Source organism: Lynx rufus, unplaced genomic scaffold (assembly GCF_022079265.1).
Source record: "Lynx rufus isolate CCGP_SWC_20201006 ecotype Redwood Valley unplaced genomic scaffold, mLynRuf1.p SCAF_2, whole genome shotgun sequence".
In the NCBI taxonomy this organism is placed as follows: Eukaryota; Metazoa; Chordata; class Mammalia; order Carnivora; family Felidae; genus Lynx; species Lynx rufus.
The window spans coordinates 137,231,566-137,257,536 of NW_025814834.1; the positions used below are offsets into that span (position 1 = coordinate 137,231,566).

Genomic DNA, 25,971 nt, shown 5'->3' on the forward strand with positions numbered 1-25,971 from the left:
GAGGGAAGAGAAGATAGAGGCCTTTTAGTAAAATGAAACATGAAGAAAAGTTAATATAAAAATTTCATGTATCAAGATGTTACACAATTGGGAAAGCTGAAGTGTGAATCTGACCTTAAGCTTCTAGACCTCAAGTAATATGGACTTTTCCTTTTTTGGTGTTAAGAGGAAATGGATTTTATTTTTATTTTATTTTATTTTATTTTATTTTATTTTATTTTATTTTATTTTATTTTATTTATTCTATTATTTTATTTTATTCTATTTTATTTTATTTTATTTTATTTTATTTTATTCTATTCTATTCTATTTTATTTTATTTTATTTTATTTTATTTTATTTTATTTGAGAGAGAAAGAGAGCGTGAGCTGGAAAGAGAGGCAGAGGTACAGAGAGAGAATCCCACTCAGGCTCCACTCTCAGCACAGAGTCTGACACAGGGCTCGATTCCATGACCCTGGGATCATGACCTGAGCTAAAATCAAGAGTCAGTCGCTCAACCAACTGAGCCCCCCAGGTGCCCCCTGACTTCTCCTTTGAAAGTAGTATTTCTGGGTATTATTCTAGCTCTAGATTCTAGATGAGGAAGAGAATTTCTTATTTTAAGAGCCAGCAATATCCTTGCTGTTAGGCTGTCCTACACTAATTGTAGATACATCTTTATGATATTTCTCTCTAATTTGCCTCCTCAAAACCCTTTGAGCCTGACTTTTACTCTCCTCCTTTGTCAGGGACACAATGATTCACTTCTTTAGTTTAGTTATGTCCGGAACTGAAGATCTGCTCCTTGCTATTATCTGGGTCAGTCTTACTAGTGGGTAGGTAGCCTTAATGGTGGGCCCCATCAGCTGGAAGCCCTTCTACCTCAGTTTTCTACTTTAGCCAACAGAACACTACATTTCTCTGTTTCAAAGCCTGTTTTGAGCTTTCGGCAGCTGAAATAATCTGCTCTACTCCCCTCCCATTCATGTATTTAACAAACATATACTGAGCTCTATTATATTCTGAGCACTGTGCTAAGGAACCAATAGTAAGAAACAGTCCCCAAGAGAAATTATTGTGTTATGTATTATTATGACATACTCTTTAGATGTCTCTGCTAACTCTCAGCTTCCACAATCAGTTTATAGTAACACAAATATCATATAATGATAACAGATTTAATAATGTCTTAACCTTAGAAAAGAAGAGCTATCCCTTTAAGAGTAATTTTTTTTTTTAATTGCTAGGAACATTCTAATGTGTATCACTTACCTTGTGTAAGAAGTCCTCTAAATTGCTCAACTGCTTTGTGAACGTCCACTTGGAAAAATTCCCAGAGTTGAATCCTTGGAAAAATATCCTCCCAAATTATTTTTCGAATGCACTGAAAAATTTCAATAGTTGAAAAAAATATATTCAAAATCTTTTCTCAAAACATATTTACCATAATAAAGATAGACTCTAAGTAATTTTCAACCATATATTTAATTTGTACTTTAGAAATTCTGTTATTCTGAGAGAGGAAGGGAGGCAAACCACATGAGACTCTTAAATACAGAGAACAAACTGAGGGTGGACGGGGGGGCGGGGAGTGGTGGAGAAGAGGGAAAATGGGTGATGGGCATTGAGGAGGGCCCTTGTTGGGATGAGCACTGGGTGTTGTATGTAAGCCAATTTGACAAATTATATTTAAAAAAAGAAATTCTGTTATTCTGTTTCAGTGTGGTACTCCTCTATACATACTGACATTCATTTGATGATCATTTTCAATCAAAGCAGGTACTCCTTTTTCTTTGTATTTCCCTTCTGCAACGTCACAGGATAAATGCCACAGTGCTCTGTCTAAGACCCAGGCAGGTTTTAAGTGTGGAGAATTTACAAGGTTATATGCACTTTCTGGATGTTCGTGGATCCATTTACTATTAGCAGCTTAAAGAAAAAGGAAACATAAAAGAATATCTTGTAATTAAACTCAAGTTGGTATCTATGTTAAGTTTTAAGATGAAATAAAATATCAACATCCACCACTCGTTTCCTTCCTTCCTTCCTTTCCTTCCTCCCTCCCTCCTTTCTTTCTTCCTTCCTCCCTCCCCTTTCTCTTCCTTCCTCTCTCCCTCTCCCTTTCTTTTCTTTGCTTGCCCTTTCTTTTTCTCTTTCTTTCTTTCTTTCTTTCTTTCTTTCTTTCTTTCTTTCTTTCTTTCTTCCTCTCTCTCTCTCTCTCTCTCTCTTTCTCTCTCTCTTTCCAAGTAGGCTTCACGCCTAGCGTGGAGCTCAATGCGGGGCTTGAACTCACAACCCTGAGATCAAGACCTGAGCTGTGATCAAGATTGGACGTTTAACTGATTGGGTCACCCAAGTGCCCCCACCACTGATTTTCTTATATATTAGAAACAATATTTAAATATATTATAGAAATTGTAGGGGCGCCTGGGTGGCGCAGTCGGTTGAGCGTCCGACTTCAGCCAGGTCACGATCTCGCGGTCCGGGAGTTCGAGCCCCGCGTCAGGCTCTGGGCTGATGGCTCGGAGCCTGGAGCCTGTTTCCGATTCTGTGTCTCCCGCTCTCTCTGCTCCTCCCCCGTTCATGCTCTGTCTCTCTCTGTCCCAAAAATAAATAAACGTTGAAAAAAAAAAATTAAAAAAAAAAAAAGAAATTGTATATTACATATTAATGTTATGTTTTATATTAAATATTTGATATTAACTTAAAATATTTATAGTAATTTATGATACTGCAATTTGAAAAACATTTTTTTTGGTTGTGGTATCCTGTCATCCACTTCACCATACCTTTTTTTTTTTCTGTTGTAAGAATTTTTAATTGTAAGATGCAACATTAACTTATTAACACCCTTCTAATAACATGTTTACTATTGTGGGAGTTAAGAAGGGTCTTGTCCTCAGCCCATTTTGATGGTCCTTGAGCCAACTATTTTTTGGAATGTTCCTTATAAGCCTGAAAACAATATTTCCCTGCAAGACAGACAGGGCTTCCACCCAATTTCAAGTTCACTGTCCTTGTTAAAGCAGAAAGTTACCTGAATCTTCACTCTGGTTTAGGCTGCTCCGTGACAGGTTCTAGAATATCCATCTCCCTTTTCCCCAGATGCCTCTCTTCTTTAGTCTCCTGAATGAGAGGGCCCTTCTTTGGCCTCACCTAAGCTCTAGTTCTATATACTACCAATCTTTAGAATTCAAAATGTCATTTACACCTTTTTTTCCTATACAATCATTTCTTCTTGTATTTTTGGGGAGGAGGGAGGTGTGGTTTCTTCCTCTGGGTCTTTAAATATGATTGTATCTCCCTAAGGCTAAAAATACAAATACACATTCTATCCAAACTCAGTTATTTCTCTGACTTCTGCAGTCTGTTAATATCAAGATCAAATGTCTAGGAAATCCAATCTGTATCTGCTTCCACTGTCTCCCCACAGTCTTGTTCCTTTTCCCACTTTAATCTGCTTCTGCATCCATCACTCCACTGAGATTACTCTAAGCTTCCTAATCATGAAATTCAGTGCTACTTTCTCAACTTCATCAGTTTAACCTCTATAACATCTGCCATTATTGATTAGTCCTTCACTGATTTACAAAACACCTCTTCCCTGATTTACAAAAGGTATCATTATCTTGGTGTTTTTTTATTTTTCCTCCTCTCTTTTGGCCCTTCTCTTCATTTTTTTTTCTTAAATTTTTATTTTTCAGAGAGAGAAAGAGAGAGAGTGAGCGAGAGAGAGCACAATTGGTGGAGGGGCAGAGAGACAAGGAGACACAGAATCTGAACCAGGCTCTGAGCTGTCAGCACAGAGCCCGACGTGGGGCTTGAACCCACGAACCATGAGATCATGACCTGAGCTAGAGTCAGATGCTTAACTGACTGAGTCACCCAGGTGCCCCTCTTCTCATGTTTATTAAACTTTGTGGGAGGTTTATTACATCTTAGTCCTTCTCTTTCTCTAAATATGCCCTTCCTCATCACAGCCACTCTTCTTAATACCCACATCTCAAACCTGTCCAGCTCCGGCCAAGGCCCAGGCACATCTACCCAGGCACTTGATGGGTAGCACTGCCAGAGGACAGCATAGTAACTCAAAATCCATTCATATCTCTGCATATATCTACACTTAAAATGTGATATATCTTAGGCACTTTTTTGGGAGATGGATATTATGCGGCAAAAGTGAGCAAGGCTCCTGTCCTCATGGAGCTTTTTCATTCTAGACAGGTGGGTTTTTTTGTTTGTTTGATTGATTTTATTGTGCTGAGACAATTCTGACAGAATAAAATTCAGTTCTCTCACAGGCAACCTCTTTGGATAGCTAATCTTGAATGGTTGATAAGATTTGTCGTTTTGGTAAGACTGATAAAAGCCAGGCTCAGAAATTGCTAAAAAGAAACACACTGAGAGTACAAGGATGGAGCTTACATCTTATCATTCATTTGTATCAGTAAGTTTAGGATCAGAACCAGAGGAGTTTGCAAGGTATTCCAAGTATTTGCAACATTAAAGAATATGTGTTTTAATTTTTAAATAAACAAATAAAAGTTATACATATTTTGTTTCATCTTTGAAATAGAGTAATGACCCCGAATTCACAGAGAAGCATGAGTGGTTAATGTACATGAAACAAACAGTAGTAACAACTACTGAATACCTACCATATGCCAGGAACTGTTCTAAGCAGCTATATGCACTAATTTATTAATCCTCATGTCCTATAGCATAATGTAGGGCATACAGTTATGTTCCTTTACCAGGGGAAGAACTGAGGCATAGAGAGATAAGTAACTCAGTCAAAGTCATACAGCCAGGAAAGTACTTGGGCAAGATTCTTCAGACCCTGCAGTCTTAACCACTCTGTTCTTCTGCTGAGATGAATGTGTTCATACCTCATTCACTCAGCTGAGCACTATTACAATCCTTGCAGAGTTTAAAAATCATTATTTTTAGTTTCAGTCATTTATTTAGTAAATAATGTGGTACATAATTTACTTACTTATTATTTATCCATATCCATAATAAACACTTGGATGGAGACAGGATATATAAGAAACAGAGATGTCGCAGTAAGTTAAATTAATAGTTATTTAATTATGAATCAAGCTGCATTTCCCTAGATTCATCATCATATTATTAGAATTCAAGATGTAGGAGAAAAATGTAATGATGATTATATCTAGTTAGGATTTTCATTTATTAAGAATACTAAGGCTACCCTAATTTTTTAAATGGCAAAATCCTGAAACTTTGTTACTTATCTCAATTTTTTGAAACAAAATCAACTGTAAAATGAAGGAATTCTAAACATTAATTCCACCTGAAAGAGAGGTCAAACCAAACTACATCTTAATATATATCAAAATCAAAAATGAAACATGGATTTCTAAAGTGGTGCAGTGAGGAACTTAGCAGACATTCTCTGGAGCAAAACCACAATTTAAATAGCAAAAATTATAAAATATAATCATTTACAGTCTCTGGAAATTGTCCTAAGGGTTTTCAGCATATGGAGAAACATTTATTTAAGAAAATCTACCAAATCTTGGCAAGAATAGCAACAGTCTGTGGCATGTGAACTACAACCTTCTCCCTTAACTCTCCCAACCAGCCACGTGTTATGGAAGCTGTATGCCAGGTGCTCTACTCCGGGAAGGCATGGCCAACATGGAGACTCCCCCTTTCCACAACTCCCAGTCTGGGGTTACAGTTTCACGCTGGGGGAGGCAGGCTTCCTGTGTTTCTCACTCCCTCCAACCCTATTTTGTAGAAGCTCCATTCCAAGTAGGCAGGCAGAGAAAATCTTGGCTCCCTTCCTCCACCTAGTCCCCACCTGTAGGGTGGATGTTATACCCAGCTGCGGGAGGCCAAGAATATTGGGACTCCAACTGCCTCCTGGGAGCTGGAGCTCACTTGGAGGGTGAAGATTCCATATGGGGAGGGCAACTGAGAAGACCAGGGACTGCTATCTCCTGCCTCAAGTGTCCCCAGAATGAGATGGCACTTGGGGAAAAGTGGTCTCATCCCCAGCTCTGGAGCAGTAGCACAAGTGTTTTGCTTGGGGAGAAAGACAGTTCATGAGGATGAAACGCTCTGCCTGAAAGGACTGACTTTATTTGGAACAGTGAGTGAAGAACTTCATGCCTAAGGTGTTGTTGAAAATAACGAAGACCTTGGTAGAGAGTAGTTAAGAGAATACTGGTAGCTCCATGATATAAAAAAAAAAAAAAATCATAGCAAACAAAACAGAAGTTTAATAGAGAGAACCAAGGAAAGAGAAAGCAGAGGACAGCCCTCCTGGGATCACAGGAAACACTGTTGAGAAGGCTGGGTGTGTGCACTAGGCTGCACCCACTCAGAAGCAATTCTAACAGGACATGGGAAAGACCTGAAAACATTCCATAATCCCATACAGACCCGTCAACACAGGACAACTCACTGGCAAAGGGGACTTAAACACAACCTCTAACCAAAAATGGAGTGAACACTAAACTACTGTGACCCAGGGTAAATACTGGGAAGCCAGGCTTAAAAATAAAATCACATTCACCTCTGGCAATCTGGAAGACCATATGTATGTCCAAGGCTGTGCTGTCTCTGGAACAAGCAGAAAGAGAACCTCCAAGCTCCCAGCCCTTGGTAAGTCTTTATTTATCTTTTTACTGTCAACCTATTTGTATCTTTGCATCTAAAGTGTGAAAAAATGTAATGTTTGCATTTTGTATAAAGAATGAAATATTTATTGACACATAAACCATGTGTCAATTTTATCATCGGATCTGCTAACAATGGAGATATAACAATAATAAATAAATAATTCAAAAGATAAAAAAGAAAGTGTGTTGCCTGTAGGCAGCATATGGTTGGGTCTTGTTTTTTCAAATAACTTTGACAACCTCTGTCTTTCAAGATACAGGCACACCTCAGAGATACTGTGGATTTGGATCCAGAGCATTGCAATATAGTGAAAATCACAATAAAGCAAGTCAAACAACTTTTTTGTTGTTTCCTAATGCACATAAAAGTTATTTATTTTTTTTTAAAGAGGGAGGGAGGGGGAGAGGAAGAGAGAGAGAGAGAAAGAGAGAGAGAGAAAGCAGGGGAGAAGGGTAGAGGGACATCCATGCTCAGCCTTGAGCCTGACATGGGGCTTGATCCCATGACCCTGGGATCATGACCTGAGCCAAAATTAAGAGTCAGACGATCAATTGACTGAGCCACCCAGGTGCCCCCAAATGTTATGTTTATACCATACTGTAGTCTATTAAGTGTGCAATAGCAGTATATCTTTAAAAAACAATGTGCATCCCTTAAATAAAAATACCTTGAGACTAAAAAGTGCTAACTATTATCTGAGCTTTCAGTAAGTCATAATCACGAATCACAGATCATCATAACAAATATAATAAGGAAAAGTTTGAAATATTGTGAAAATTACCAAAATGTGACACAGAGACATGAGAAGTGAGCAAATGTTGTTGGAAAAATGGCATCAATAGACTTGCAGCAAAGTAAAGCACAATAAAACAAGGTATGCATTACTTTCAAAATTCCCTGGATCTTTGGCTTGAGTGTGGCTACTTTTGTATCTATGTTACTTAAAGTTCACTGAGCTTTGGGATGTGTAGATTCATGTTTGTTTGCTTGTTTTTAATCAAATTTTAAAGGTGGGGAAGTTTTCAGCCATTACTTGAGGTGTTTTTTCTATTCCTTTCTTTCTTTTCCTTCTGGCATTTCATTTCTATGATGTGGTGTGCTTCAACATGGCCCACATTTTACTGAAACTCTGTTCAGTTTTATTTTTCTTCAGTTCTTCAAAATGTATAAACTCTGTTCACTGATCCTTTACTCTGTCACCTCAAATATACTGCTGAACACCTCTAGTGAATTTTTAATTTACTTTTCAACTCCAGAATTCCCATTTGTTATTTAAAAAAATTTTCCATTTACTTATATTTTCCATTTGATACTATCATATACTCTCCTTTACAGCTATAAGCTGGTTTCCTTTAATTCTTTAAATACATTTATAATAATTGCTTTGAACTCTATGCTGACTAAGCATGACATCTAGGACTTCGCAAAGGCGATTTCTGTCGCTTGCTTTTTTCTTGCGTATGGGTCACATTTGCTGTTTCTTTGCATGTCTCAATTTTTTGTTGCAAATTGGGCAATTCAGATAATGTATTGCAGCAACTCTGGATATTGAGCCCATTCCTTCCAGGTCTCGTTGGTTGCTTGTTTGTAACTTGGCCATACTATTTCAGTGAAGTCTATTTCCTGCACGGTGAGCAGCCATGGATGTTGCCGCTTAGAGGGCGCAGCCTTGGCCATCTGCATTCAGTCTGGGATGTTGGTGGTTTTTAGCAGGGCTCTCTCAACTGTCTCCTTCCCTGAACTCTGTTAAGCTGCTTGCATCCACTGGAATCACACTTAGCTGTTACTCTTTTGTGCTATTATTTTTGATAATATGCTGAAGCATAAATTGCTCCACAATATGATCCAATTAAATTTGGGCCCCTCGGCAGGGGTAGTCTCTGAGGCCAGTCTTTGAGACTTGTAGGACTCTTGGAGGGCTGCTCTTAGCTGCCTCTTTCTCTGGTTCTTTCGGTTAGACCACTTAGCTGGCCTATGGTTTAGTATGTTGCTCTCAAGTTGATACCAGCCTTCTCTTGTTTACCACCAAAATCTCCATTGTTTTCAACAGTGTCCCATGCTATGTACCAATAAAGTCAATTTCGTTCTTACTCTGTTCTTACTGCACATTTCTTCCCCTGGGCAGAATACCTGTGTCACTGCTCCACAGCTGGTTTTTTTGGCTTACCTCTCTAGGTGTGGAAGCTCCACTGCACAAGCAAACTGGGACAAGGGCAACTAGGGCCCAGTATTCTTGCTCTGCCATGCACGGGGTAGAGCTTTCCCTCCATGAGTAGGGGCTGGATGAAGGAAGGGAGCCCCAGACATCTCAGGTGCTCTTGCTCACAACGGAATTTCTACAACAGAGTGCTACAGTTGGGAGGGACATAAGAAATGTTGGAAGTCTGCACATTTAACTGGGAGCTGGAGAGAAAAGGAACCTTGTGTTCCCACCTGTACATGCCAGGAGTAGATCTATCATCATTCTGAACTGGGGCAGGGAGAAGCAGGTCCTGGTTCAAATGTCACAGATTATCACTGCTTTTATTGAGATTTAGGAGATTTTCTTGCATAAATGCTTTTCCATATGCTGAATTCCCTTAGAACAATTTTCAAAGACTTTAAACAGTTCTTTTAAAAAATAATTTTTACCAGTTGTTTTGCTGGGTACAGAACTCTAAAGCCCTCACACTGCCAATCTCTGGAAGTCGACTCCCCTGGACAGTAATTTTTTAATGAAAACCTATTTCACAAAAAGCACATTATAATTTGCAACACTTTCCAATTTAAGGCTGAAGCAAAGTTTACTTCTTTTATGTTGCAAAGAATCTCTCAAATGCTTCAGAAATAGTCTCTAATAGAGACTGTTACTATACTCCAATTTTTTTCTCCCTTTGTTCCTTTATTTTTTTTATTTATTTTTTTTTTCAACGTTTATTTATTTTTGGGACAGAGAGAGACAGAGCATGAACGGGGGAGGGGCAGAGAGAGAGGGAGACACAGAATCGGAAACAGGCTCCAGGCTCTGAGCCATCAGCCCAGAGCCCGACGCGGGGCTCGAACTCACGGACCGCGAGATCGTGACCTGGCTGAAGTCAGACGCTTAACCGACTGCGCCACCCAGGCGCCCCTCCCTTTGTTCCTTTAGTAACAGAATTCCCAAGGTTCAGCTGAACACATGGCTAACAGACTACATTGCAAGGTGTGACAAGAGACAGAATCCTGTCTGATAAAATATGAGAAAAAAATATATATATATACACATATATATCACATATATTTATTGTGGAATTATAGATATATATCTTATATCACATACACACACACACACCAGACCATGCCCTTAAAAGTCATGACTTCCCTTCCTCATTTCCACTAGGTAGAGGTGATACTGGGAACTGGAGCAGTCATATTTGATTAAGAGTTGGAAGCAAACTATTGGAGAGAGAGCAGCATGAGAGAAAGAACCTAGTTCCCCATCTCCACTGAGCTACCACAGCAGTCTTGGGATGTCTATCTAATCTTTTATAGGAAATAAATACAGTTTCAGAGTTAAGTCACTATATTTTTGTCTCTGTTACAGCTGCATATGCCATATCCTAAACTCATATAATGTCATTATGTACTTTGATAAACTGGATGTGAATAATATTATAGATGTTAAAGCAATTATCAATAATGTCAAATTTTCAAGTGAAGAATACTGATTTCTAAGATATTAGGAAGTTTTCACTGTGGCACACAGAGAAGATAATGTTTGCAAGGTACAGTGCGTTAAATTGAAAGCTGATCATGGTCAGTGGCTTCTCCAGGCCCAGCTGTCTGACAGATGACAGGAGGAATCATCTCCCTGAGGATCGCCAGTTGGGAAGTTCTGATACATTTTATGGAATTGTATACTGGTAAAGAATCTTGGGGTGCCTGGGTGGCGTAGTCGGTTAAGCGTCCGACTTCAGCCAGGTCACGATCTCGCGTTCCATGGGTTCGAGCCCCGCGTCAGGCTCTGGGCTGATGGCTCAGAGCCTGGAGCCTGTTTCCGATTCTGTGTCTCCCTCTCTCTCTGCCCCTCCCCCGTTCATGCTCTGTCTCTCTCTGTCCCAAAAATAAATAAACGTTGAAAAAAAAAATTAAAAAAAAAAATAAAAAAAAGAATCTTGAGATCCAAACAGATTTTTAATAAGCCCTTTTAACATGTAAAAGTTATAATTTTTAGATTTAACTTCTAAGAGTTTACCAATAATTTTCTCCTTAAATAGTCATTCAGCTTTTTCAAATATATACGATAGTACCAGAGTTGCTGCTGTATGGGATTCACAAGTTGGTCTGCAAAGTATTAATAATGAAAGTTGAAATATGTGATCAAATGTCCCTTCTATGATCACTCTCCTGTTTTTATAATCATCACATGCAAAATAACTATGTATTGATATACTTTCAACTAACACTTATTTTCTCTGAAAGAAAAAAAGTGGTACTATATAAAGTGATTTTTAAATTGAAGGACACCTATATATCATTGTTTTCAAATTTTATGTTACATAAAACAGCAAGAAGTAAAATAATCAGAATATAATATTCTCATCAAAATTAATGGAGGTAGTTAATTAAGCTCATACCAGTATGGTTGTAGACAACGTCAGTAATACAAAGAATATTCCATTCCTTTTTCAATTTTTCCACTAGCTGTCCAACATCATTCCAGGTATACTTTTTATTAGGTCTTGAAAAGTCAGGACTGAATTCTAACTGGTTAGCTAGGGAGTAGCATGACCTAGATAGTCCAAGAGTCTGTAAAGGGGTAAAATGAATCATGTTGTAACCTGCAATGCAAGAAAATAAACAAAGACCACTGTAAGAAAACAAGCAAACAAACTAAAACTAAGCAAAATATAAGTTTAGACTTCCCTTAAGTAGTTTCAAATAGCAAGGCAACCATGTAACTAGAAAAGGAATCAAAGACTAGGGTTCAAATCGTAGCTATACCATAAGTGACGTCAAGCAAGTCTACTTAAATCTTTCAGGATATCAGGGTCCTCATATATAAGACAGAGATAGTGAAATAATGCACTTGAAAAAATCGTACACAGTGCCTAGTTACTATTAAGGGTTCAATTTATATTTGTTGGATGGATATATTTACATGTAGAGAAATACAAGTATATCAGCATGTCTTGCTCCTACTTTTAATGTTCCACTGTCTTGTGTTCTGTTTCAGTTATGTCAATAAGTTTCTCATCTCTTTCTTCATATTATATTCAGTTTGAAAGTAAAAAATATTACCCTTCAGTATATATGGCAGCACACACCTTCCACATGGAAGACAGTTAATCAATGTTGAATTAAAATTATATACAATGATAATACATGTTCCAAAACATTTTAATAGTTTACTACTAATTGTTCTATGTCAAAGTAAAGTCTTAGATACAATAATGATCTCATTTTATTATTAGAGTTCCTTAATTTTCTAAGTTGAACCATATAATTTGCTATTTCTGCAGGTTAAAAATGGTTAAATCTTAACAACTTTATACGATTCTATCTATTTCTATTACTAAATATACTAAGAAACAAAATTAAAAGGAGAATCAAAGCTCTTGAAATCTATATCACAGAGGATAATTACATTTATTTTAAGAAAGAAAGGAAAGATAGCTGACATTACCTGATTCTTTTGCAACCCTAAGTCTGCTTTCCCATTCATCAAAGGGTCCCATACACTTAGCTAAAAATGTCTGAAGAGTAACACAGTCCAAGGGTAACACGTGATTGTCAGCACCAACATGTAAAATAGGATCCACAACTATGTAACCCCCACCACTTTTTTCATTTCTAAGGAAAAAACAAAACAAGAACTTCTCAATTAATGATAGGAAAAAAAATCCTCATCTAATATAGTCTGACTCTCTAATGAGAAGGTGAATTATCCCATTGTAATATGTGTTTCTAGAGGCACCTGGGTGGCTCAGTTGGTTAAGCGGCCAACTTCGGCTCAGGTCATGATCTCACAGTTCGTGAGTTTGAGCCCCGTGTTGGGCTCTGTGCTGACAGCTCAGAGCCTGGAGCCTGCTTCAGATTCTGTGTCTCCCTCTTTGCCCCATCCCCACTCATATTCTGTCTCTCTCTGTCTTAAAAATAAATAAAACATTAAAAAAATTTTTTTAAATATATTTCTAAGCACATAAAATCATTTAAAAATTTGCAATGAAACTCAATGGAAAAGCCTTATTTTATCTTTTTTCCAATCTCTACATAATGACATAGTATGTATAATATCTAGTAATGTTGCATTAAGGAAAAATAAGCATACCTATCAGTAATAACAAGGGCACTCAAGCAAATAGCATCTTATAATGAAGTTATATGAAAAGACTATTCAAGTGGTTACTAAAAAAAAAAAAAAATGAATCTGCAATGAGTCTTACAATTGCTTCCTAGGAACTGAAGAACCATATTCTATTTGCATCTCAAAAAATCCTGTAAAAAATTGCAGTCCATGGTTTATATAGTAACTTTTTTTTACAAGCTAGATAATTTAACTAGATAGAATGAATTAACTTTTTCTCCCCCCAACATATAGGACACCTGACTTACCCTTGAAGGAAGTAATACTGAAATGATCCAGCTTGCTGAAGATTAAGTTTACAGTATTTATCAGAATCATCTTCTCTTTCTGTTGGATTTTCCCATTCCAGGGAACGGAATTTTTCTCGATTAAACGGTTCTCCAGGAAATGGGTAATTTGTAAATACAGTAACTGCTTTTCCCTGTAAAGTGGGGCCTAGTCGGAACTGTAGTTCAAACCCTAAACAAAAAGCACATTTCAATAAACTCATTGTAAGAACTTAAATTACCACATTAATAAATAAATGATTTATTTAAGGTTTTACAAAAACTATGGTTTCTCAACTATGTTTTAAATATATATATTATATATATTATATATATATAATATATATATGCTAATATACAACACTGCTGGTTTTGGAACTATTCTGCAATCTAATTTAGCTGAATTGTATATTTTAACATACAGTATACAACACAGAACTGTCCTGCTCTGTATTGTCCCTCTCCTCTCCTCCTGGAAATTGATTCCTATTTGCATGGCTACTTTGGGATATGCAAGTTCTTTTTTTTTTTTCCTTTTTAATAACATGTCTTCAAGTTTATTGAGAGTACTTTTAGAAAATTAGGATAGCTTTAAAGTGAAAAACAAAATGAAATTTTACTGAACTTGAAATCTTTCTAATTCCAGAATAGTTAACATACAGTGTTACATTATTTTCACATGTACAATATAGTGATTCAACAATTCTATATATTACTCATTGCTCATCATGATAAGTGCATTTTTTTAAACTATATATATATTTTTAAATTTTTTTTTTTAATTTTTTTTTTCCACATTTATTTATTTTTGGGACAGAGAGAGACAGAGCATGAACGGGGGAGGGGCAGAGAGAGAGGGAGACACAGAATCGGAAACCGGCTCCAGGCTCCGAGCCATCAGCCCAGAGCCCGACGCGGGGCTTGAACTCACGGACCGCGAGATCGTGACCTGGCTGAAGTCGGACGCTTAACCGACTGCGCCACCCAGGCGCCCCTTAAATTTTTTTTTAACGTTTATTTATTTTTGAGAGAGAGAGAGACAGAGCATGAACGGGGGAGGGGCAGAGAGAGGGAGACACAGAATCTGAAACAGGCTCCAGGCTCTGAGCCATCAGCCCAGAGCCTGACGCGGGGCTCAAGCTCACGGATCAGGAGATCATGACCTGAGCTGAAGTCGGACGCTTAACTGACTGAGCCACCCAGGTGCCCCTAAAATATATTTTTTAAAGTTTATTTATTTTGAGAGAGAGGCAGAGAGTGAGAGAGCAAGTGGGGGAAGGGCAGAGAGAGAGAGGGAGAGAGAGAGTCAAGCAAGCTCCATGCTCAACATGGAGCCTGATGCAGAGCTCGATCCCATGACTGCGAGATTATGACCTGAGCCAGAACCAAGAGTCGGATGCTCAACCAACTGAACCATCCAGGTGCCCCATGTATTCTTAATCCCCTTCACCTATTTCACCCCTCCCCTTACCCACCTTCACTCTAATAACCATCAATTTGTTCTCTGTACTTAAGAATCTGTTTTTAATTTGTCTCTTTTTTTCTTTGTGCTTCTTAAATACCACATAGAGTGAAATCACATGGTATTTGTCTTTCTCTGACTGACTTATTTCACTTAGGATTATATTCTCTAGATCCATCCATGTTGTTGCAAATGGCAAAATTTTGTTACTTTTAATGGTTGAGTAATATTTCATTATATACCGTATCTTCCTTATCAATCTATTGATGGACACTTGGGCTGCTTCCATAATTTGGCTACTGTAAATAGTGCTACAATAAATATATGGGTGCATGAATCTTTTCAAATTAGTGTTTTTATATTCTTTGGGTAAATATTCAGTAGAGGAATTCTGGATCATATGGTAGTTCTATTTTTCATTTTTTGAGGAACCTCTATACTGTTTTCCACCATGTCTACACTAGTTTGCATCCTCATGTTTTAGTATTTAAGTCTTTTTTGGAATACTGAGGGCCAAAACATTCCCAGTTTTGCCTAAGTTAGGGTATTTCTATTAAAATGTATCTGAGGGGCGCCTGGGTGGCGCAGTCGGTTAAGCGTCCGACTTCAGCCAGGTCACGATCTCGCGGTCCGTGAGTTCGAGCCCCGCGTCGGGCTCTGGGCTGATGGCTCAGAGCCTGGAGCCTGTTTCCGATTCTGTGTCTCCCTCCCTCTCTGCCCCTCGCCCGCTCATGCTCTCTCTCTGTCCCAAAAATAAATAAACGTTGAAAAAAAAAATAAAAAAAAAAATAAAATGTATCTGAGACATCTATAATGTATTGCAAGTATTTTGCCATGGGAGGCAAAAAAAAAAAATTAACACATTATAGTCATAATTTTACTATAAAATAAAATTACGGTTGATTCTGGGAAGATTTTATATCTTGATACCAGAATGTGAAAATTCTGACTACAGTAAAGTCTGTTAGAAATATAAAGCAAATAACAGTATACTTATGATGAGCACTGAGTAATGTACAGAATTGTTGAATCACTATTGTACACCTGAAACTAATATAACATTGTATATTAACTATATGGAATTAAAATTAAAAAACCTAATAAAAAAAGAAATATAAGGCTTAGAAATTTTAATCATGAAGATAACAATTCAATTAATGATGGGCAATAATAACTAATGAAGGCAGGAAAGTTTAGTTCTGCTGATTATAATCTTTAAGCTTAAGGAAATTAAAAAAATATTTTATTTTACTTTTTATTTATTTTTGAAGCACACTTGACATACAATGTTATGTTACTTTCAGTTGTACAACATAGTGATTCAACAATTCTACACATTACCCAATGCTTACCACAGTAAGTGTGGTCACCATACAATGTTATTACAGTATTATTGACTATATTCCCCACACTGTACTCTTCATCTCTGTGGTTTATTAATTTTAAAACTGGAATTTTTTACCTCTTAAGAAACTTTTTGAGAAGCATACTAATATCTATATTTTTAATGCTCAATTTATGAAACATCTAACAAAGTATAAAAAATTATGTCATGAGTGCATACTATGTATAGGAAACAAAATAGACAATGATCTCTGCCCTTATGGAGCTTGAGTTCTAAAGGGAGAAGGCAGCCATTAAACAATGAACATGATAAATAAGTAAGAAACAACTGTATATCAGGGAAGGATAAATGCTAAGAGAAGAAAGAAAAATCAGAGCAGTGTAAGGAAAATGGGGATAAAGGAGAGATGGTGGGGAGGCGGTAGCAATTTTTAATATTAAAAAGTTGACGAGCTAGAGAAAAGTCAGGGAGTTATCAGCCACATGGCTATTCATGGTCGTCCATGGAAAGAATTGACCAAGCAGAGGAAACCAAGAGGACTTGGGGTGGAAGCAAGCTTGGTGATTCCAGAAATAACAAGAAACTCAGTATGTGTGGACTGGAATAAGCTCGGGGAGAAGTAGTAGAATACGAGGAAAGAAAGGTAACAGGGGGGCCGGATCATGGTCTTGTAGGCCACAGTAAGAATTTAGTTTCTTCTCTGAATGAAATGAGGAGCCAATGAACAGTTTTGATCAGAGAAGTCACATGACCTAACTTGTGTATTAAATCAGTTTGTATATTATATCACTCTGATTATATCATTCTGATTATGTCTGCTTCTGGCCATAATGGAGTAAGTGGTATTAGATTTGTCCTCCGCTGAGAAACTAGAAGAAATAAATGAGACAACTGTTTTCAGAAATAAGGAGTGAAGGACTGTGATGCCCAAGAGAATGGTGATTCCTATGAATTCTCTAGCTTTAAAGTAGGAGAACTTTCTGTGCTGTGACACAGGAAGCAGGAATAGTAGTCTGAATTGAGGAGACAGAGATTAGAATTTGAGGAGGGTGAAGAAACTATAATTTTCAGGGCAGAGTATGGTGCAGAAGAAACCATGCAAAGAAAAAGCTCTAGAAAATTACCAAGGGTCATCGTGAGTCTGCCTGAATACCAGGCTCACACGAATAGTGTTTGAATCCATGAGGCTGGGCAAAGAACAACTACTAGGAGCTATCAATTGACCAATTCCCAGAACTCACTCAGGCCTGGGAGACATTATAATTTTCAGAGTGAAGAGACTTCGTTGAACACCTGTTGTATTCAAAAGAGTCATGTGTTATGTAGCAAGGCTAATATAGTCCTAGAGTAAAAACTACTATTCCTATCCTGTCAAAGCTTAAAACAGCCGCAAAAGGGGGGTGCTTGGGTGGCTCAGTTGGTTGGGCATCAGACTCTTGATTTTGGCTCAGGTCATGATCTCACAATTCATGGGATTGAGCCCCATGTTAAGAGGCTCTCTTAATCCTCAAAAGGATTAAGCTGATCCACAGATAATGTAAATGCCAAAATAAAAGACATCACTTCTATTTTTTGGGGGGGGGGTACAAAAAAGGTGGTTTTATTAAAACACAGGGATAGGACCTATGGGCAGAAAGAGCTGTCAGGGCATCACTCCTTTGAAGGAAGACAAAAAAATCCAGAGATATGGCAACAGAACATTTATAATGTCCAGCATCCAATACAAAACTGCTAAACAGAAAGAGGAAGTGACAGCATTGATGACACAGATATCTACGGTAGGGCATTCCACATAGAGGAAACAGAAGATGTAAAGGACCTGAGACTTCTGCTTCTGGCAAAGATGGAATGAATAACAGGGATTGGATTTATGCTGTTCCTTGAAACTTGAAAGAAGAAACCAAGAAAAACCAGAAAACATATATGAGTTTTCAAGCCTACACATCAGGCCACAAAGTATAGTGATGCCTAAGAGACAGAAAATAAACAAAGTGAAGCCTATAACTGCCCCTTCTTACTACCTTGAAAGAATGTCCAGGTTGAGGCACAAGGAGGAGAAACCCAGGCAGAGCTCAGCTAACTTCCTAAGCTGAGAAGATAGAGTTAAGAATCTGTTGAGACCAAAGCAGCTAGTTTATAGATAAGAGTAGTTAGTGAGGAGGAGAAAAGTGCCCAAAGACAGAACTCCAGAGATTTGCAGCAGGTCTCCCTTCTGCACTTTGCAGAGTACTCATCAGTGCATGTCTGTGACCAGGAATAGTGCTTGGTTAGAAAAATCAAGTGCCAGATTGGAAAAACTCATAATTCATGAGGCATTGGGTAGAAAATTCAGGGGATATTGCTTTAGGAGTAGAGAACAAAGAGCCCTAGACAGGGCATAAACTAGCTTAACAAATCATAAAAGTATAACTCAAAAGTATTAAGATATTTCCAAGTAACTTAACTTCATTCCAAAACAAAAAAAAAAAATTTATAAGAATCCAAAAACACCCAGCATTTTTGGTAAACCTCAATAAGGTAAAACTCATAATGACTGGCATCCAAACAAAGATTATAAGACACACAAAGAAGCAAGAAAACTGAACCCATAACAAAGAAAATAATCAATTAATGAAAACTGACCAAGGAATGACATAGATGTTGAACTAGCAGATAAGGAACGACATCAGTTATCATAACTGTATGCCATATGCTCAAAAAGTTATGTAAATACATGGAAAATATTAAAAAAAAAAAAAACAAAAGATCCAAGTCAAATTTAAAAATGAAAACTACGAGGTCTGAGATGAAAAATGGAATAGATGGTGAGATATGGCAGAAAAAAAGATTAGTAAATTTCAAGACACAGGAATAGAAATATGGAAAATGAGGGGCACCTGGGTGGCTCAGTTGGGTAAGCCTTCAACTTTGGCTCAGGTCATGATCTCGTGGTTTATGAGTTTGAGCCCTGCATCGGGCTCTGTGCTGGAAGCTCCAGAGCTGGTAGTCTACTTCAGATTCTGTCTCTCCCTCTCTCTGCAACCTCCCCTGCTCATGGTCTGTCTCTCTCTCAAAAATAAACAAACATTAAAAAACCCCCACAAATATGCAAAATGAAACCAACAGAGAAAAAAGAATCTAAAAAATTGAAAAAGCATCACTGATCTTTCAAGTGGCCTAATATATAGGTAATTTGAGTCCTCAAAGGAGAAGAAAGGGGAGATATCAAGTATTTAAAGAAATAATGGGTAAAAAAAAAAAAACGCAAATGTGATAAAAACAACAGATTTATAGATACAAAGAAGTTCAATAAGTCCCCAATCAAGAAACATCACACTATGAAACATCAAAGTCAAATTGCTCAAAACCAGTGACAAAGAGACTATCTTAAAAGTAGCCAGAGGGGAGGAAAATGTCACAGTAAGTTCAGAGGAACAATGATAAAGATAGCAGATTTCTCATGGGAAACAACAAAAGCAAGAAAACAGTGGAACAGTATCTTTAAAGGTATAGTTGATCCTTAGACAATATGGGATTGAACTGCACAGGTCTAATTACACTTTTTTTTTTTTTTTTACAGTACAGTCCTATAAATGTAAAATTTCTCTTATCATTTTTAAAAAAGTTTATTTTTTTGAGAGAGAGAGAGCATGAGTAGGGGAGAGGCAGAGAGAGGGGGACAGAGGATCCAAGTGGGCTCTGTGCTGACAGCAGCGAGCCAATGCAGGGCTTAAACTCACAAACCATGAGATCATGGCCTGAGCTGAAGTCAGATGCTTAACTAGTTGAGCCACCCAGGTGCCCCTCCTTATGATTTTCTTAATAACATTCTCTTTTCACTAGCTTACTTACTATAAGATTACAACATATAATACATATACATACTATGTTTCATCTGTAAGGTTTCTGGTCAACAGTAGGCTATTAATAAAGTTTTAGGGGAGTCTAAAGTTATACTTGGATTTTTGGCTGCATGAGGGGTCAGTGCCTCTACTCTCTGCATTATAAGGTCAACGATAACTTAAAGAAGAAAGCTATCAGCCTAGAATTCTATACCTGGTGAAAATATCTTTCAAAAATAAAAGTGATGAAAGCCAGGTTTTTCTTTTCTTTTCTTATTTTTTTTTAAGTTTTATTTATTTAAGTAATCTCTACACTCACTGTGGGGCTTGAAGTCACACTCCTGGGACCAAGAGTCATGCATGTGCTCCTGCAACTGAGCCAGTCAGGTGCCCCAGACTTCACAGTGTTAGAGAAAGACGTTACAAATAAGCAAGGGGAAAGCTACAACAAACCCTGTTGTGGTGGATATGAAGCATAGACATCATCATGAACTGCTATTTATATATACATAATGAATGCCAGTTTGATTCCAAGCAAATCCTGAAATGCAGAACATGCAGATATGTCATGTCACATCATTTCTAAAATTGCTCTTGTAGAAGTAAATCCTCACAATGATGTTCAACAGATGGTAAATTCTACACCACAATATTAAATACTGGATAAGCTAGTCTTTATGAGCAAAATATCTCAACAAAAGACATTGGGAGAATGATGGACTCTTTCAACTTACTGTAATCCAATCAAACACCTCTACCTTTGCCTAGATAAATATGAATACTCTGGCATACTGCAGTATGGATAATGTGAGAGATGGAAGTTCTAGGAATTCCTGCAAAAAATTATAATTTAGTGATAAGTCCTGCTAACCATATTTTTGGATTGTACTAAATAATGAATATAAATTTTTCATAGCAAATGGTTTTAGCAAGTAAGAAACAAATTACCCAAATGGTATTATTAAGTAACTGCAAAAATCCAGGGACTCACTTCTATTTCTCACATTGTACAGTGAAACTTATACTTTCTTTTCCAAGTAGCTATATATACAAAATTTTCTATAATTGGCATAAATATTCTATGAATATAATAAGGCTTATGTTTGACTTAGTAATTTCATATAGACATGTATTTTCTTAAGAATTAATCAGTGATGTAAACATAGGCTATATTCATAACAGCTTCATTTATTATAATTAAATAAACTGACAACAAATTAAATATCTAATGATTGGAAATGATTAGATAAGTTGTGGTACAAAAATGGTATTATGTAAGCTAGAATATTACAAAGTCATTATAAGTCATGTTATCAAAATATATTTAATAACATAGCTACTTTTATTCTGTTTTGTCAATTTTATGCATCTATATAGATCTATTGAAATCTTTTCTAGATGGCTTCCCAGGGGACATTTAAAGAAGATTTAATATCTATTCTTTTCAAACTGTTCCAAAAATAGAAATAGAAGGAAAACTTCCAAACTCATTCTACAAAGCCAGCATTACCTTGCTTCCAAAACCAGAAAAAGACCTCACTAAAAAGGAGAATTACAGGCCAATATCCCTGATAAACATGGATGCAAAAATTGTCAACAAGATATTAGCAAATCATTCCTAAGTATTTTATTGTTTTTGGTGTAATTGCAAATGGGACAGATTCCTTGATTTCTTTTTCTGCTTCATTATTGGTGTATAGAAATGCAAAGGATTTCTGCATGTTGACTTTATATCCTGTACTTTTCTGAATTCATGTATTAGTTCACAGTACATTAAAAGAATTATTTACCAGGGCTGGTTCAATATTTGCAACTCAATCACCATGATACACCACATTAATAAAAGAAAGGATAAGAACTGTACAATCCTGTCAATAGATGCAGAAAAAGCATTTGACAAAATACAGCATCCATTCTCAATAAAAACCCTCAACAAAGTAGGGATAGAGCAAACATACCTCAACATTATGAAGGTCATATAAGAAAGACCCACAGCTAATATCATCCTCAATGGGGAAAAACTGAGAGCCTTTCCTCTGTGGTCAGGAACAAGACCAGGATGTCCACTCTCACCATTACTACTTAACATAGTATTGGAAGTCCTAGCCTCAGCAATCAGACAACAAAAAGAAATAAAACACATTCATCTTAGCAAGGAAGAAGTCAAACTCACTATTTGCAGATGACATGATACCCTGTAGAAAACCCAAAAAACTCCACCAAATAATTGCTAGAACTAATACATGAATTCAGAAAAGTATAGGATATAAAGCCAACATGCAGAAATCCTTTGCATTTCTATACACCAATAATGAAGCAGCAGAAAAAGAAATCAAGGAATCTATCCCATTTGCAACTGCACCAAAACCAATAAGATACCTAGGAATAAACCTAACTAAAGAGGTAAAAGATCTGTACTTAGAAAACTATAGAATACTTATGAAAGAAATTGAAGAGGACACAAAGAAATGGAAAAGCATTCCATGCTCATGGACTAGAACACTGTTAACATGTCTATACTATCCAAAGTAATCTACACATTTAATGCAATACCTACCAAAATACCACCAGCATTTTTCACAAAGCTAGAACAAACAATCCTAAAATTTGTACAGAACCACAAAAGACCCCTAATAGCCAAAGCAATTCTGAAAAAGCAAAACAAAACTGGATGCATCAGGATTCTGGATTTCAAGCTATATTACCAAGCTGTAGTCATCAAGACAGTATAGTATTGGCACAAAATCAGACATATAGATTAATGGAACAGAATAGAAAATCCAGAAATGGAACCACAAGAATATGGTAAACTTATCTTTGACAAAGCAGGAAAGACTATCCAATGGAATACAGTCTCTTCAACAAATAGTGCTGGGAAAACTGGATGGTGATATGCACAAGAATGAAACATGTACCTCAGTGTTTATAGCAGCATTATCAACAATAGCCAAACTATGGAGAGAGCCCAAATGTCCATCGACTGATGAACGGATAAAGAAGATGTGGTATAAAAAACACACTGCTCTACTGACTGAGTCAGCCAGGTGCCCCTACACACTTGTGTAATTTTATAATTGGGTGAACATCATTTTATTTTATTTTATTTTAATTAATTAATTTATTTATTTATTAAAATTTACATCCAAATTAGTTAGCATATAGTGCAACAATGATTTCAGGAGTGGATTCCTTAGTTCCCCTTACCCATTTAGCCCATCTCCCCTGCCATAACCCCTCCAGCAACCCTCAGTTTGTTCTCCATATTTATGAGTGTCTTCTGTTTTGTCCCCCTCCCTGTTTTTATATTATTTTTGTTTCCCTTCCCTTATGTTCATCTGTTTTGTCTCTTAAAGTCCTCATATGAGTGAAGTCATATGATTTTTGTCTTTCTCTGACTGACTAATTTCACTTAGCATAATAACCTCCAGTTCCATCCACATAGTTGCAAATGGCAAGATTTCATTCTTTTTGATTGCTGAGTAATACTCCATTGTATATATATACCACATCTTCTTTATGCATTCATCCATCGATGGACATTTGGGCTCTTTCCATACTTTGGCTATCGTTGATACTGTTGCTATAAACATTGGGGTGCATGTGTCCCTTTGAAACAGCACACCTGTATCCCGTGGATGAATGCCTAATAGTGCAATTGCTGTGTCATAAGGCAGTTCTAATTTTTAGTTTTTTGAGGAACCTCCATACTGTTTTCCAGAGTGGCTGCACCAGCTTGCATTCCCAGAGTAAACATCATTTTAAAGTTAGAGGTACAATTATGAAGAAATAGATGGAGAAATAATTGCTCAAGGAATTGAAACATGAAATTTTAATACTCAGTGATTGTGAGAATCATAAATATCTACATCTCTAAAATAATGATTAAACTTACTATAGAAGATGTAGTATCATTTTGAACAGGTAAAAACATCATCAGAGAATAGCTGTCTGAGCATATTTAGACAACCTGCCCCCTGTTCAGTTTATGCAAATATTTTTTTTATCATTACACAAGGATTCAGAGAACATGTAGTACAAAGGTTAAAACTCATCCAAAATCCCAAAACAGTATTTGGATCAGAGGTATACCCTCAGAAAAAAAATTGACAAGCATTCTCTAAACATAAATATTTATTTATTTACAGAATATACACGTATGATGATTTAATAGATTATATAAATCACAAAACACAAAAATGGGATAAGATGTAAATAAATAATATTTTAAATAACTAATTTTACCTATTAGTGGATGGAAAATATCTTTTAGTTCTCACTAAAAATTAATATTGATAATATCTGTCAGTGAAAGCAATGTGATTAAAGAAATTTCATTAATTTTAAGTTTTGGTTTAATATTTTATGATAAAGTAATTCAAATATTCCAAGTTCTGTTTATTGATATTTGGTTTAATTGCATCAGACTTGAAAAAATAAAACACAAAGATATCCAATTCAAATGGAAAAAGTTCTTAGTGACTATGTTTACTAATCCATGACATTAACTTTTCAACCCCACTCACAAATTATGTAAAGATTTTTGTTGAAATGTGCTAGTAAATATATATTTTCCTTGTTATAAACAATGGTTTTTATAAGCTAATAAGATATTCTATATTTATATATTAAATAGATGATTTGAAAAACAACCCAAATCCTTTATTGGAAAGATTTTAAACAGATTGGAAAATTTTGTTATCAATTTTTTAAAAAGGGTAAGTATTTATTTTTATGGCTAAAATCATATGATGGAAGTGTTACTAAAATAACATACTCAAAATGCTCTTGCTATACAGTAAGGGTCAGCAAACCATATCCAGCCTGTTTCTATAAATAAAGTTTTACTGGAACACATTCATTTATGTGTTGTTTATGTTTGCTTTCATGATATAATGGCAGAGCTGAGTAACTGCAAAAGAAATGGCCCGCAAAGCTGAAATATTTGCTATCTGAACTTTTAGAGGAAAAAATGTGCTCAACTCTGCTCTATGGTATCAATTTTCACCAAAAAGTAGTTAACTTTCTCACTCATGTTTACCTCACAGTTAAACTGTGTTTCCTTTTTCAGAAAATATTTTCTAAGTATCATCATGGGTTGTAACCCATGGCAACATACCACAAACAAACCAGTGATGGTGTGACTATGAACCCCTTCAAGACCTACAACCTCTACTATTTTCTCAAAATATGTCTTTTTTGTTTATAACTTATTTGATACATAAACTGAAAGCATCAATATCAATTTATACGTTAGCAAAATTTAATTGCTTTAAAAAAATCTTTTTTTATTACAGTTATTTATTTTTTAGTAATCTCTACACTCAATGTGGGGCTCGAACTCACAACCCTGAGACCAAGAGTTGCATGCTTTTCTGAATGAGCCAGCCAGGTGCCCCCAAATGTAATTAATTTTTTTTTTTTTTTTTTTTAACGTTTATTTATTTTTGGGACAGAGAGAGACAGAGCATGAACGGGGGAGGGGCAGAGAGAGAGGGAGACACAGAATCGGAAACAGGCTCCAGGCTCTGAGCCATCAGTCCAGAGCCCGACGCGGGGCTCGAACTCACGGACCGCGAGATCGTGACCTGGCTGAAGTCGGACGCTTAACCGACTGCGCCACCCAGGCGCCCCATGTAATTAATTTTTGAAAACAAAAACAGATGAAAGAAAAAAAAGAGAAAAGAAAAATCCTGTTCTTTCTATGTTCTACTAGATAGATCAGGGCATAGTCCCAAGAGTATACAGCTACTCTGTAGATGTCCAGTACAAGTCTCTGAAACTAAAATTTTTATATACAGTAAATGAAACATTAGAATACCTAGACTATGTCAGATTCCATAATGACTCACTCAGTTTGCTAAAATTAGCTTAGGTCACAGCAGTACATAGTGTGGCTATCTTATTCCTCATAGAACAGTAGGAATACCTTACTCAGATTAGCCATTTCCCTCTTGCAGGCAACTAGTAAAGTGAGTGATTAAACTATTACTATGAAGTAAATTTTTCCATCTTGTTCCGTCTACTAAGTTTATATAAGCTCAAGCTCCTAATCAAGAAACTTTTATAAGTATTTTCTTAAAAAAAGGGTAAAAGTTGAAATTTAACCAACCTATATA

At 36.5% G+C, this 25,971-nt stretch overlaps 1 protein-coding gene across 2 annotated transcripts in view; it reads right to left on the reverse strand.

The window, feature by feature from the left end:
- AGL (amylo-alpha-1, 6-glucosidase, 4-alpha-glucanotransferase) overlaps positions 1 to 25,971 on the reverse strand; it is an 82,801-nt gene that overhangs the window by 52,502 nt on the left and 4,328 nt on the right. For both annotated transcript variants that reach the window (XM_047084063.1, XM_047084064.1), the window contains exons 3-7: positions 13,210 to 13,420; positions 12,281 to 12,447; positions 11,232 to 11,435; positions 1,730 to 1,911; positions 1,255 to 1,366 (exon numbers count right to left, since the gene is read on the reverse strand). In XM_047084063.1, coding sequence (XP_046940019.1) covers positions 1,255 to 1,366; positions 1,730 to 1,911; positions 11,232 to 11,435; positions 12,281 to 12,447; positions 13,210 to 13,420 — 876 coding nt within the window. The remainder of the gene's footprint in view (positions 1 to 1,254; positions 1,367 to 1,729; positions 1,912 to 11,231; positions 11,436 to 12,280; positions 12,448 to 13,209; positions 13,421 to 25,971) is intronic.